At 41.8% G+C, this 16218-nt stretch overlaps 1 protein-coding gene across 1 annotated transcript in view; it reads right to left on the bottom strand.

Annotated features, from left to right (window-relative positions):
• The window catches only part of SRGAP2 (SLIT-ROBO Rho GTPase activating protein 2), a 176383-nt gene that overhangs the window by 42673 nt on the left and 117492 nt on the right, over positions 1-16218 (bottom strand). Inside the window, exons 5-9 of the mRNA XM_069756261.1 lie at positions 6237-6299; positions 3886-4101; positions 3662-3790; positions 1734-1955; positions 1277-1378 (exon numbers count right to left, since the gene is read on the bottom strand). Of these exons, the coding sequence (XP_069612362.1) occupies positions 1277-1378; positions 1734-1955; positions 3662-3790; positions 3886-4101; positions 6237-6299 (732 nt within the window). The remainder of the gene's footprint in view (positions 1-1276; positions 1379-1733; positions 1956-3661; positions 3791-3885; positions 4102-6236; positions 6300-16218) is intronic.

Genomic DNA, 16218 nt, shown 5'->3' with positions numbered 1-16218 from the left:
AATTCATCCAAAAGAAATGCCAGCACAGTTGCTGCTGATTGTCACATGACCCCTGCAGCCAATCTCCAGCAAGCCTCAGGTGACCACTCACCATTTCAGCGATGAACATGAGGGGAGTATAGGGCATTTATATTTTTCAAGAGTTAATATAGAATTTTAGAATGGGTCCAAGTGGTGGACAATAGTGATGAGCGAGTATACTCGTTGCTCGGGTTTTCCAGAACACAGTCGGGTGGTTTCAGAGTATTTATGACTGCTGGGAGATTTGATTTTCATCGCCGCAGCTGAATGATTTACAGCTACTAGCCAGCCTGAATACATGTGGGGATTCCTTAGCAACCAGGCAACCCCCACGTGTACTCAGCCTGGCTAATAGCTGTAAATCATTCAGCTGCCGCGATGAAAACCCAATCTTCAAACACTAACAAATACTCGGAGATCACCCGAGCGGGAAAACCCGAGCAACGAGTATACTCGCTCATCACTAGTGGACAACCCCTTTAATATAAGAATGGCTGCAAATTTTAATGAACAGTACATTTCAAAAGTACTTGTCTTCACAGGCATTGATCAAGAATACCCATCTATGGAGATGGGAATAACCTTTTAAAAGGTTTGTCAACTACTAGGACAACCCCTTCGTGATCAAAATGTTTGGCCTCCATAAAAAAAAAAAAGAAGCTTATAGTCATCAACCTCCATGCTGGCGCCATTTCCACAGTGTCGGCAGTCGCTCTCGTGTGGTGTTGTGACGCGCCGGCGTCACTGTCTCCACCTTTCGACAAATAGATCATGATGAGGAAGACAGGGCTGCAGCTAATCACGGACATCCTCTTCATGTTTGATTTATCCGACGGTGGGGACAGTAACGTCAGCGCTGACTGGGTGTCGGCGTCACGTGTCACAACTCCGCATGAGAGCCCCACGGAGAACAACTGGTGACACAGCGGGAATAGAATAGGAGCATTATTAATTTATGAGGGCCAAGCGAGGGGTATGACAAGAAGATGTCCAAGTAGTGGAGCAGGTCTTTAATTGAGATCATGTAATGCAATTCTGGCTGCTGCAGTTTGCGCTGGGTAACTGATTGGTTGCATACAGACCTATATGACCTGCCTAAGCGTGGGAGAAGCAGGTTGTGAGGAAAGATCAGTAAATTATTTGCAAAGTTACCCATTATATTCAGAGTATACCGATATATACGCTTGAAAACCTCCACATCCATATTTAGGCAAGATCGCAAAAATATTACAGATAGGTAGAGATGATTACATACCTCTTCATTTTCTATGTGTAATGTGGACAACCGGCACTGCAGCTGCTGGCACCTCTGCGCCAGCTCACCCTGGAGAGGTTGCTGCCCACAGAGCTGAGAGACCTGGAGACCGAGAAACAGTCAGTCATTAACAGTCAAAAGGCAATGTGGAAACAGGTACTTGTGGTTCATCATCATATGGGGGCGCACCATGGCGCCCTCACTGCCAATCTTGGAGGATCCCTGAGTATTTACATTGTAAAACCATCGGTATTAACATTTTCTTTCTGAAGGAATTAGAAATGGACAGACTTTTCAGTTCTTTTTTTTAATTTTTTATTAAACAATGCATTAACTTTCACAGGCTTTAAAAAGAAATTAGGCCATCAAGTAACCTTCAAGAAATAGGTGTATTACTTTAGCTTCACATAACAAATGTAGTATGCAATCCAGAACGTGCCAATGTAATGATACTTACTGAATCCCCCATGTGCGGCTGGAACTCGAACCTCACAGGAGGGCAGAAGACACTGTTGGAGGACTCCATGAGACGTTGCTTGTCTGACGTAGCGTCTAGGTTCTCGGTGGCATTTTCCAAGGCTTCCAGCCCCTCTTGTTTAGAGTGTTGGAGGTTAAACTCAGCAGAGAGGAAGGTACGCAGAGCACGGTGCAAGCTTGAGTGGTAGCCCAGGTCACAGCACTGGAAAGGTGTAATAAATGTAGATGTAACACTAATAACTACCGTACAGCAGTCTCAAGACTCGGCTTCACGTATTTCTAGCATTCCATGGAAACTGACACAGGTACAACTGGATATGCGTAATGTGTCCTAAAGGAATTTCTAAAAAATATGTGCCATTTGCAAATCTTTACTTTAAAAAAGTCCTGAAAACCAGAAACGGACATATTTCAGAGTTGACTTCAGTGCAAAAAAAAAAAAAAAAGATTTGTTATTCTTAAAACCAGAGGACAACAAACACTGTTTAATCTCCTTGCACCCATTTTAAATCAGCAGGATTTCACCCCCCAAACTATTTATATGTGCATTTAGCACTTTCAAAGACAAGTCCAGCAATGCCTCTACCTAGACAGTTTGTTCCGGTGTTACAGAGAAATCAGCAACTGGATTAATGTGCAAAATGTAATAGAGTCTGAAGCCTCTGTCACTCCAGCTCCAATAAGAGTTGGAGTGGCATAGGCATCAGATCTACCACAGTCCTTCAGCCTCATTTGTATATCAATTTAAATGCTCATTTCACAGTAATAGAGAAATGGACTGGTCAGTTCCATTGTACTACTGATATCAATAGCACATGACAAATTCAATTGACTTCAATGAGTCTGGTTGTGCTAGAGTCATTGGTCCCGATTCATCAAAGCCTTTTTCCGAGAATTCTGGTGTACAAAGATTTGAACCCCCCCCACCCTCCAAAAAAAAAAAAAAAAAAAAAGAAAAAAAAAACACTTTTTGAGTAAAACGAGATTTACAAAATTTTTGCACACTTTTAGCATTTTTACCCAGCTTCAGCAAAGTGGACGGAGTGGAGTGTGAGGCCCCATTATGACGAGCGGCTGTGCCACAAATCTCAATCCAGTTCCCAATTGGAGCAAGATCGTAGCGAGGTGCCCGCCACTTTGCCTGATTTATTAAGAGGCATGTGTCTCCTAATGAATGACGAGCCTCTCACTCCACCCTGCCCACATGTAAAGACCGGCTTGATTGGGTCCATGGTGTTTGACCGTTTGAACATTGCAAATTTTCTCTTCTCTGTGGACATGTGGTAGTTCTTATTGGTGTACATAACTGGCTGTGTCCTTCAGATAGACATGTACCTTTATGAGGAAGGTTGGTATTGGCAAAACACCAAGTTCCTAGCTTCAGAGGAATTTTAGAAGGTCATTGTTCTGAAGCTATTGGATTTCGCTCACATTATGCCCTGTACTTCACGATGCCCATTATTACCATGCATATGCATTCGATAGCCACTGCAAGGATCATTAACATTTTGGTTTTACTGCCTATTTCAGGACAAAGTGACCGTGAACTTTTTATTGCCGTACCAGCAGAAAGCTTTCCTCCACGAACACATAAATCATTGACCTGTGGGTGTAATTTGGAACGGTATTCTGGATTCAACAAAATAGCTGCAGCTATGTATTGGCTCAGTGTATATATTGTTATAGATATTACTACAATGCATTGTAGGTTATTCATTGATATGTAAGGTGTCAAACACAACAGCTTGTCTTCACTAAAAAAAAAAATCCCATAAACTTAAACCCTGCCAAACAAATCCGTAACATGCAAAATACCAGCAGGTGTCGTTCAAATCAATGATCCCTGTGTTATACAATAGGGACATCATTTATTCATGGAGCTTGTATAGGATAACCAGTAATACTTACATCAATGAGGTCAGACAAGTCATGGATGTAGTATTTGAAGACCGATGCATTAGTGGCTTCCAGTGCCAGTACATACTCATTACGAGCCTTGATGGCCTTCACCTTGTTCTCTGTGTATTTGGCTTGACGCTGGAATAACAAGATGAAAAACTCATAGATTGACAATGGCACGTGTAATGGCCCAAAAAAAAAAATCTGGCAAAGCAAAGAACGATCATTTTTACCTTCTCTTTCATTTTTTCAATTTTGCGAACCGAGCTGCGTCTAATGTGTTTTTCATCTAAGCGGACACTGGTGGCAGTGTCTGGGGAGCGGGGAGTCTGGCGATCTTCCTGTCTCACTGATCGGCTCATTTGCTTCTCCTCTTGTTTCTCTGCCTCTTTTAGCTTACATTGTGCCGAGATGCTATCTGCATTATACATGTGATAGGTTTTCATTACCTAAAAAAAATATATAAATTAAATAAAAATCAAAATGTTACTAAGGCGAGTGTGACCAAGTTTACATTGGATGATAGAAGACAATAAATTCACCCACACATATTAGTTGACTGAGCAATACTTTGACTGACAGCCATCTCGGTCGTCTCTCCCATACATGGGAATCGCTCATTCGGCCATTCTTCCAGATGTCCCAAACATTCTGAAGAGGGCTTCATCGGAGAAAATGACTTTGGGAGAAGTACACGGATTGGACTATGGTAAAGTTATTTTCTCTGATGAAACCCCTTTCAGACTGTTGGGGACATCTGGAAAAAGGATTGTCTGGAGAAGGAAAGCATCATAAGTCCTGTATCATGCCAACAGTAGAGCGTCCTAAGACCATTCATGTGTGGTGTTGTTTTAAATGCAAGGGAGGGAGCTCACTCACAATTTTGCTCAAGAACACTATCATGAATGAAGAATGGAATCTAGACATTCTCCAAGAGGATCCTCCAACTTCTCTCAGTGATCCATGAGCAATTTAGTGACTAAAGGTACCTTCACGCATAACGATTTCGTTAACAATATCGTTGCAACATCACACTTTTTGTGAAGTAGCAACGATCCCGCTAACGATCTTGTTATGTGTGACAGTGACCAACGATCAGGACCCTGCTGGGAGATCGTTGGTCGCTGGGGAATGATCAGGACCTTTTTTTGGTCGCTGATCACCTGCTGTCATTGCTGGATCGGCGTGTGTGACGCCGATCCAGCGATGTGTTCACTGGTAACCAGGGTAAATATCTGGTTACTAAGCGCAGGGCCGCGCTTAGTAACCCGATATTTACCCTGGTTACCCGGGGACTTCGGCATCGTTGAAGACAGTTTCAACGATGCCGAAGTCTTTCCCCTGATCGTTGGTCGCTGGAGAGAGCTGTCTGTGTGACAGCTCCCCAGCGACCACAAAATGACTTACCAACGATCACGGCCAGGTCATATCGCTGGTCATGATCGTTGGTAAGTCGTTTAGTGTAACGGTACCTTAACAATGCTTTATTTTTTTAAAGCAAGATGGAGATCATATCACAAGGTACAACCAAATGGACCTGTGCACAAAACACAGAAATTTTGGGTTTGTGGTCAAAAAACTCCTCAAACCTCAATCCTATTGAGAACCTGGAGGTCACTCCTCAAAAAGTGGGTGGACAAACAAAAAATCACAGAAATTCTGATACACTCCAAACACTGATCAGACAAGAATGGGTTGTCATCAGTCAGGATTTGGCCCAGAAGCTGATATCCACCATACCAGGTCTAAATTACACAATCTTTATTATTGACACTTTGCATAAACTTAATGCATCAATAATAGCGTAAAAATCTATGAAATGTTTAGAATTGTACTTCAGTAACCAGAGAAAACGTCTGACTCAAAGATCTAAAATCACTGAAGCAACAAACTTTTCTAAAAGGCAAAATTTGCATCAGTATTTTGGCCAGAACTGTACATCTTGTGTCGCTATAACACAACTTTACATACTGCATAAATTAGATTACTGTATATAAAAGATACAGACTTTCCTGAAACACTACAATATATAGCCAAACATATTCCCTATGATGGGGGTACAAATGAGCGCCTACACAAAGGCCAGACTTCCTACCTTTTCCCATGCGAGTCTGGAGTTAATGGTCTAATCCTGTTATTCCATCTTTTGAATAATTAAACAATAATTAAATAATTGATGTTTAAAAAAACAAAACATAGACTACATACACCAAGATGGTCGCCACATATCGGAAACAATGGCAGTTAGGAATTAGAAAGCCTTTCTCCAGCACCGTTAGCCAAGAACTGCAGTCTAATGTATACACATGTCAGTGGTGGAAGCTCAGGCACGCTTTACTAGAGAAGAAGATTCCCTGATTATTATTAATGATGTTTCCCGGAGCCGCTTTTATCTGATTCAGTGGAGCAAGATCAAACTGAATTCTCCACAACCACAATCATCTCAGCAACCGGTGTAAAATGGACTCAATAATAATCGGGCAGGCACGGGAGATGAGCGAGCCGACATTGTTCTTCTTCTTTCAGAGCTACATATGTCCCCAGTAGGAGTTCAATAACCATGATGCAAATCCCCAGGACTTACCGTGTAGAGCTCATTTAACACTTTCATGAGATCCTCCTGCAGCTGCAGACCAATCTCCTTACTCTGCAAAGGCACAATATGGTGCGGGTTTTAATAATGCATTTTAGGAATACAAACATATGGCAAGATACAAGAATTAATAGCTTGTCCAGGGTCAGCAACATCATCAAAAAGTATTCAAGCGATAGCCTATACCAATTAATGTTCATGAATATTATTCTGATCAGGCTCTCTGAGTACAGAAATATATTCTATTTCAAACTGAAATTTATTTATTTGGCTTCCTTATATAGCGCCATCATATACCACAGCACTTTACAAATATTGTCATCACTGTCCCCATTACACAACGTCCCGACACAAAGACAGGTAAGGTACTGGGAGTTGCTTGTACATAACTGTACTTTTTATGCACTGGTCCCATTCTTTCACTGTAGCTTATTGGAAATCCTTTAGCATCTTTTCAATGTACATTTAATATATGATAAATGCGTCTTAAAACTAAGAGGTGATGGGCTCTGCTTTCATCGATAGGATCAACTGCTTCATGGTGGTTCAGATGTTCCCACCAACTGAAATCATTGATGCAGATTGTTAGTTTATGGGCTACAATTCGGCCTTAAAGAAGCAATCCAGAGATTTATTTTGTTCATCAATATGCCTACTACCTGATCTATTTTATTCTACTCTTTTTTTTTTTAATCTATAGATATGGCGCACTTACTCCCTTGCTCCTCTTCTCTCATCTTTGTCTTGATTTCCAAATTTCACTCAACAATTTTGACCTCTGTACTCTATCAATCCCATGATCAGTAGAGCATCCCACTGGCAGATATAGCCAGTGAAATCTTTGGGAGGACACCGAATATCCTTTTTTCAGTGAGGAAGCGGAGCTGTGATCTACAACATTTTAACTTTGTGACAGGAGCTGTCTAGTAATCATTAGTAACTGTGAATGGTGCTTCTGTCCCTGTTCACCCATCCATGGAGAACTTAAAATAGTACAGTCCATGCAATTGTATCATAGTGGCAATTCTACCGATTTAGATTGTGACCCTCCTCAGAGAACATGAAGACATGGAATTCCCAGTACGGCAGGGGGCACATCTCCATTTGATCAACTACGGTATATATAACATGAATTTCCAACTAGAAAAGGAGCAACTACCGTTATGATTGGGTGTGATATATGAGATTGTATGTATCGAGTGCATGGATATACACTGCTCAAAAAATAAAGGGAACGCTTAAACACCACAATGTAACTCCAAGTTAATCACACTTCTGTGAAATCAACCTGTCCAGTTATGATCGTGAATCAATTTCTTCTGCTGCTGTGCAAATGGAACAGACAACAGGTAGAAATTATAGGCAAATTAGCAAGACAACCCCTATAAAGGAGGGATTCTGCAGGTGGTGACCACAGACCACTTTTCTGTTCTCATCCTTTTTGGCTGTTTTGGTCAATAGTCACTTTTGCATTTTGTCATTGCTCTCGCCTTTAGAAGTAGATACAGTAGCATGAGACAGTGTCTACAACCCACAGAGGTTGCTCAGGTAGTGTAGCTCATCCAGGATGGCATATTAGTGCGAGCTGTGGCAAGAAGGGTAGCGGTGTCTATCAACACAGTGACCAGAGCATGGAGCAGATACTAGGAGACGGGGCCGTAGGAGGGAACAAACCCTGCAGCAGGACCGCTACCTCCTCCTTTGTGTAAGGAGGAACAGGATGAGCAGTGCCAGAGCCCAATCACCTCCAGCAGGCCAATAATATCCATGTGTCTGCTCAAACTATCAGAAACAAACTTCATGTGTGTGGTATAAGGGCCCAACGTTCACAAGTGGGTGTTGTGCTTACAGCCCAATACTGTGCAGGGCGATTGGCATTTGCCATAGAACAGCAAGATTGGCAGATTCGACATTGCTCTTCACGAATGAGAGAAGGTTCACACTGAGCACATGTGACAGTCGTGAGACTCTGGAGGCGCCATGGAGAACATTCTACTGCCTGCAACATTCTCCAAAATGACCAGTTTGGCAGTGGGTCAGTAATGGAATAGGGAGGCATTCCTTTGGAGGGCCGCACAGCCCTCCATGTGCTCGCCAGAGGTACCTTGACTGCCATTAGGTACTGGATGAGAGCCTGAGACACCTTGTGAGACCATATGCTGGTGCACTGTGCCCTGGGTTCCTACTGATGCAGGACAATGCTAGGCCTTGTGGCTGAAGTGAGTAAGAAGTTCCTGTATGATGAAGGCATTGATGCTATGGACTGGCCTGTCTGTTCCCCAGACCTGAAGCCAATCGAGCACTTCTGGGACATTATATCTCGCTCCATCCGCCAATGTCACATTGCACCACAGACTGTCCCAGGAGTTGTCTGATGCTTTAATCCAGGTCTGGGAGATCCCTTAGCAGTATATCTGCCGCCTCATCAGGAGCATGCCCAGGCGTTGTGGGGAGGTCATACAGGCATGAGGCGGCCACATAAAATACTGAGCATCATTTCCTTGTCTTGAAGAATTTCCACTAAAGAAGTAGGATCAGCCTGTAATTTGAATTTCCTCATTGATTTTGAGTATCATTCCAAATCCAGACTTCCATGGGATATTAATTTTGATCTGCATTGATTATTTTTAGGTTTTCATTGTTCTCAATACATGGCCTCATAAAACCCATACATACAATAAAAACACAAAACACTTATTGTGGATAAAAATGGCCGTGTAGTTTATTTAGGGTTACATATAATAATTAATCACCAATAAATAAACTCCTCAATTAAAACCAAAGTTCCAAACTTTTCCAGTAAACCAATCCACCCATACATGGGTGATTTTCCCACAATTAAAGTACACGACAATGAATTAAAAAATTTAAAAAGGTGGGGGAGGGAGGGGCTCTTCTTTTTCTTCTAAAGCTACTTTCACACTAGCGTTTTTTGCAATACGTCGCAATGCGTCGTTTATGGGAAAAAACGCATCCTGCAAAGTTGTTTACAGGATGCGTTTTTGCCCATAGAGTAACATTAGCGACGTATTGCGACGCATTGCCACACGTCTCAACCGTCGTGCGACGGTTGCGCCGTGTTGTGGCGGACCGCCGGGAGCAAAAAACGCTACATGTAACGTTTTTTTTACTGCCGACGGACTGCTTTTTCCGACCGCGTATGCGCGGCCGGAACTCCTCCCCCACCTCCCCGCACCTCACAATGGGGCAGCGGATGCGATGAAAATCTGCATCCGCTGCACCCGTTGTGCGGCGCAAACAACGCTAGCGTCGGTAACCTCGGCCCGACGCACTGCGACGGGCCGAGCCCCACGCTAGTGTGAAAGTAGCCTTACGCTGACAGAATGACCAAAACCCACAAAACAAGGGTTTATATATTCAAAAAAAGGGGCGCCAAACCTACTAACAGCCAATAAAAAAACGTTAAAATAGGCGCCGAACAGACCAGAAGAAACTGGTTAAAACCAGTTTTATGCTTTCAGAGATGACGGACCTGACGTTTATTTGACCTTTCTTTGGCAGAAAGCCATATGAATTATACAGGGTCTATGAGGCCATGAGACCCCCCCCGCTATATTCTATTATATATTTACGCGGGGGGGGGGGGGGGGCTAACATTCCATTAAGCAATAAATAAAAATTTGGAATCAGAGATACCGTATATAGGATGTGTGATAGTGTTCCTTTTATTTTTTTGAGCAGTGTATACACACACACTTATGCACTTTTTATGAAAGAAGGACTGATCCATTTCAAATGGCAACTTATTTTTGTCTAAAATAATTATTAATTCTACACAGAACATGTTGCAAATGCATGAACAAAAAATGTGCATAAAATCATTCTCTCTATAGGTTAAAGACTCCCAAACCTGCTCTGCACAGCATGATTTGCTTTCATAGTACAGAAACAAATATGAGATATTCTTGAAGATCGCACTTAAGCTTTTAGTTGTACAGTGAAACTTTTACTTGTATCTCTGTGGAGAACCGAAAAATACATTCTGTGCCCTTTATCTCAGATCAATATTACCGTACATATCAAGAGCTATTAAAATGATAGGTACATTTTAGGTCTACAGATGTGAGATGAGAACGGGGGATTGTATAAAAAAAAAAATCTCTGCCCCCTATAAACTTGCATTAGAAAATTAATCAGCAAACAATTTTGGATTTATTATGGGTAGCCAGAAGGAAAAAACATGTAACACTATGAGACCAAATGTGAGCCCATAAGGAGTGCCATGGAAAAAGTTACAAAAATACTTATACATTTTAGATATTTGGGGTCTTTATTGTATATTACATACTGTGCGCATCTATACCTCTAACCGACTGTCTACTGACCATCTAGAGCAGAGGTCTAAAACACATAGGTCCTGAAGCAATTTTTTTGTGGCCCACAAACCAGGGGTGGGCTTGGCCCAGTGGTAGAAGGGCCAGTACTGTTTTTAATTGCACCTGAAGCTGCCTGTACCTATCGGAGAGGATCTTCAAGTAAGAGGGCCTACTGAGATACAGGCGGCACATCTGGAGTTAAGCGAAAAGGGGGCTATTGGACAATCATATGGTTTGTAGGGAAACCACTTGTTGAGAATGAGTGGGGCAATTATACTATATGTAGGGGAGCTTGGGGCCAACATACTGTATGGAAGGAGGCTGTAGGAACATCATAATTTATATATATATATATATATATATATATATATATATATATATATATATATATATATATGTGAGGCCATCAGAATGTATGTATGTAGGGAGGCTGTGGGGCCATCATACTGCAGGAAGAGAGGCAGTGGGGTGGTCATACTGTATTTAGGGAGCCTGTGGTGCCATCATACCTGCATATAGGGGAACTTTGAGGAAAAATACTGTATGTAGTGAAACTGTAGGGCAATCATACTGTATGTAAGGAAGATGTGGGGCCAACAAACTGTATGTAAAGGGCTAAGGGGTCGCGGTACAATGGGCATCACAATGCGACACCATTTACAAACATCTGTCCAAACAAACTTTGGACACACAATTTCTGTTGTGCCATGTAGCCCTAGCCTAAATTTAAACAATGCTGCCCGCCCCGAACAATACCTGGATTTTATTTAAGGGGCCCCAGATTCCAATTTAGTTTGAGACCCCTGATCTAGAAGAAAGAATTTGAGAAGGCAGCATCTCATACTCTTCTGATAGGTACATCTTCTATTGTCACTTTCAGGGGTAGTTCAGTGAGTAAAATAGAAGCCTACAGTCTAGGAATATCGGGGTATCAAACCCATATCCTAATTAAAAGTAGTATCCCTGGGTTTTGAATATTTGGCCTAAAAATATCTTAAACAATTTGAAAAAAGATTTCCAGCATCCAGATTACATGTGGATGGGTAAAGGTATACTTGATCCATGACTAAAGCTAATATCGTGTCCCTATGAGAAATATAGTAAGTGGATAACAATGAGCTACATCACACAAAGAATTATTCCCCTCCCCCAACTACTACTGAAGTAGTAGATGTCATCCTGGCATTGACAATGTTGTATAAGCAACGTTCTGGAAAATGCGAGCAGAAGACAAGGGACATTGGCACCCGGGGAAAGCGACAGACGGGAACAGAAGGGAAGATAGTTGGGGGGAGAGGAAGACTCTGGAGGTGATCTCGAATTAGTAAGAGAACATGAGGGGACCATACCATGTACAGCTCTGACACCAGATGGGCGCAGGACAGGCTACGGCACACAGAATTTAGCTGGATTTCTGCCTATTCTTCAGACTACATGAAAATCCTTTAAATACACATATATTGTATAACGAGTATTGGTGAAGCGTGTGTTGTATTTCCTATATGTTATGTCGCAGAAGGTAGAAACCTAGGGACAGATGCATTTCATCCTTAACCCATTAAGCACCGTTTGCCGCAGTATAAGGCACGACTTGCGTCTCTTATGTGTAGGCAGACAAGAGGGGGGGTGGGGACAGAAGTCAGACAGACATACGCCCTAATCCAGACCCTGCAACTGGCATCATTAATTCATGCAGTTATTTTTTCTCAAGGCTTCTATCACAGGAGGGGGCATTTAGAGCCATATTAATAGTTAATTCCGTCATCTCGCTGCCCTTTCCCTATGGGACTTTTCATGTAGCCCAGCGACAAAGCCAGGAAGGAGACCACACGCTGAGCTGTCTCTTTAACTCGACTGTCCCCATGGGAGACACCCAAGAGGGAGGGACAGAGCGGAGGTTAGAGATGAAGTCTCAGATACATTAGTTGGCTACACATCAACCGTTGTAAATGAGCAAACAATCCAACAGGCTCCACTATACAATGCAGCCGAACCAATCTCAACACGCTTATATTATCTGGAAACAGAAAATTGTATTTTAATCTTGGCAGAGAGCAGTACGGAGGAGTTTGGTTCTTGTATTTTGCTTATCTGATGATTATTCTGTTTGGCCAATAGGTGTTCCAGCTGCAATCAAAATTATTCGACCCCCATTCCAAAATAGGTTTATTAGCAAACTTTCTGCTTTTTGCAATAAACCAATGAAACAAGAATAATTTTAATACCACAACACAACTAAAATAACAAGTGGTTTCTCTAAATTCGGCACAAAATGCCATTATTAACCCCTTGCCACAACAGGGAGTACAGCTATGTCCTATTGCGGCTCCCTGATTTTGATGAAGGCTAACAAGCTGAGCCTGCATCTTTCCTGGCAGATAATGGCTGTGATATTCAGCCATCATCTGCCTCTAACTGCCAAGGGTAGAGAAGAGCTGTTAACCTGTTAATGTCACTGTAAATCTATGAAAGCAGCATTTACAGCTTGCCCACCTGGGGGGCTGTTCTAACAACCCATCGGTTCCTCATGATGCAGTCACGGGGGGAGCGATGGGTTGCCATTACAGCCGGGGGTCTGCTGAAGATCCCCATGCCCATCATGACGGTTCTCCTGTGCATGACAGATTTTGGTTGGTGTTCATACGAGACCATGATATTTGCTACACCAGCAAGTGGTACTGTTGTGTATAGTATGAGTGACCAGCAGGTTCAAGTCCCTTTTTTTTTTTTTATAACTAGAGGGAAAAAATAAAAGTTCAAATCAGCCTTTTTTCACCCCATAATTTTTTTTTATTTTTTTTTTTTTAGAGATTTACAAATCAGAAATCACAAGATGACTTGATGTAACTAATCTGTAGACAATCTTGCCTTGCACAGGCGTGTCCTATGGAGGACAGAGAATGAACTTCAATCCAATATTGCAGCCAGCGGGTAAGGAAAGGGTGAATCAAACACCCAAAAACCCCGCCCCTATCGCTAAAGATTGTTCCCTCCAAATTCAGGTGACAGAGTCCCTTTAAAAGCACAAGAAAAGTAAGCTCCAATATATACAGCACAATATAAATAATCCACAGAAGTTTATAGAGATTCTGCTCTGCAGAGCAATAACATGAAACTGGAAGTTTTTTAGCTTTATGGCTCAGTAATATGCCTGGAGGAAGAAGAATGAAGTATACGCTGAAAAGACCACCATGTCCACAGTAAAGCATGGCAATGGCTTCGCGATGCCCTGTAGCTGCTTTGCTTCGTCTGGCACTAAAAACCTGCACCATGTGGAGGTCCAGATGGATTCAATCAAGAATCAGGAAATCCTAGGAAAAAATGTCATGCTTTCTGTGAAGAAGCTGAAGCTTGGGCTTGTCATTAGATCTACCAACAGGATAGTGATCTCAAACACATCTCAAAGTCCTCCAAAGCTTTGTTTCCAGAGAAGGGCTAGAAGATTCTATAGTGGCCATCATGGTCGCCTGGCTTGAATGGCATATAAAACCTTTGGAGGAGGGGGAGGGATATGAAGAAGAAGGCAGTGGCTGCACACGAAACCCAAGAATATTACTGAACTTAAGGCTATGTGCACACGTTGCGGATTTTGCTGCAGATCAGCAGCGGATCTGCAGTTGTTTTCCATGCGTTGTACAGTACCACGTAAACATATGGAAAACAAAATCCGCAGTGCACATGCTGTGGAAAAAAAGCACGGAAACGCAGCGGTGTTTTTTCCGCAGCATGCCAATTCTTTGTGCAGATTCCGCAGTGGTTTATACCTGCTCCTTAATAGGAATCCGCACAAAAACCACGGTAAATCCGTGGGTAATCCGCAGTGCGGTTTACCTGCAGATTTAGCAAAAACAGTGCGGAAAAATCCGCAACGTCTGCACATAGCCTAAGGCTATTGCCCATGAACAGTTGGGTAACATCCCTCAGAAAAGCCAGAAGCTGGCTAACTTGTTATGTTAGCTGTGTTGAGCCATTTACTTTGTTCTGGTTAGCGTGCAATAAACCAAACAAATGAAAGTTAGGACATTTTTCTAATAAACAAAATTTGCACTGGGGAATAAGTTTTAGTGAAATCATATTTGCGATTCCAAAATTCTGAAACCCAAAATGTATGTTTTCAGTTTTTATTGCACACACTTGAAAAGAACCTGTCATTCCCAGGTTAATAGCGTTCTAAGTGACAGGAAGGAAAACTCAGCCATTTCTAAAGGGTTTAAAAAACATGACACACCACTGAAGACTAAGAACCTTTTACAAGATATTCTGCCAATTGGGGAGTTAGGGAGTGAAGTGGCACTCGGTTTTTGGACTAGAGATATATATTTTTTTAAATTCTTAGATCTCTGCCATCTCTTGGTTATTCCTCTTGGAAATGTATGAATTATTTATCAAATGGAAGTCACCATTATCAGCAGGAAATGTCCCTATGAACTGTGACACAGCCTAAACAGTGTGGGCACAACATAACGACGGCAAGCTCCAGTATTTCATGGAGGTCACTTTTCAATACAAGTCTATGAGAGCTTCGTTCTGGCCTTGTTCTAGCTCTCATAGATTTATATTGAGAGCTTGTAACGTAACTTCTGTCCAGTCAGACGTTATGGGCACAAGATGGCGCCACCGGAGCGGTCCCAAAAAATGATGAAGATGCCTGAGGGTGAGTATATGAATGAGGGAAAGTTGTTTACAATTAAAGCACCACTCCAACTGTGAAAAAAAAACACGCTGAAGTGGTGCTTTAAGAAAATAATTAGTATACCGTACTTAGTTCGCTATAGCAAAAGAGGAGGTTTTTAAATCTGATCTAAGCGCAGGGTAGCTGCATACATATATTCAGTATTGTGTTTGGCCGAATTTAGACATCCATGAAACACTGTCCATATACACGTGAGCATGTACGGATTGGTCTCCCGACCCGAAATGAGCAGACTCCTACATGCCTAAGAGGCTGTTGAATTTGGGTAGGGAGTCCATGGTGTCCATACACTAAATCCGTCTAAGGCTTTGTGCCCCGTTTTTCCACTGCAGAAAAGTATCAAAACACAAATATAATTTGCACAAGACTATAAAAGTTTTGTCAGAGCCAAATACCAGGAAGTATCAAAAAACAAAGCAGCTTTATTAAAAACATGCCAACAAGAGGAAAAATAAAAAGCAGGGTCAAAAATTCAATAAAATCCCAGTTCTAAAAACCCTAAAAAAAACGCAATGAAAAAACACAAGTAACCTAATTTAGTTAATAGGTAACACCAAAAGCTCATCATGGGAATTAGTTATATTATGCTATTTTTTTTTTACCAATTTTTTTGTTGGAAAGAAAAAAAAAAAAAAAACTTAAAACCATGCTCTAAATCTCTAACTACTCAACCCTCTTGCCGCCTTCAAGATACAAGCTAGCATAAATGTAAGATCTTAAAAAAAAACAATAGAATGAAATGCAAGCGAGGCTGATGCAGATGTAAATGTGGCTGCAATTACTGAAGCATTTGACTTCAAACAAACAAACTACTATTGACTGAATATGTGATATGAATTTTAAATGTTCAAATAAATGAGACAAGATGCCAAGAGCGATCAGCAAAATAAGCGAAACATATACTAATCCAAAGAGTGGACGGCATTGTCAAGAGCAGAAAACA

Source organism: Ranitomeya imitator, chromosome 3 (assembly GCF_032444005.1).
Source record: "Ranitomeya imitator isolate aRanImi1 chromosome 3, aRanImi1.pri, whole genome shotgun sequence".
In the NCBI taxonomy this organism is placed as follows: Eukaryota; Metazoa; Chordata; class Amphibia; order Anura; family Dendrobatidae; genus Ranitomeya; species Ranitomeya imitator.
The sequence above is the reverse complement of the archived record's forward strand: the minus strand, read 5'-3'. Positions and strand labels throughout refer to the sequence as shown.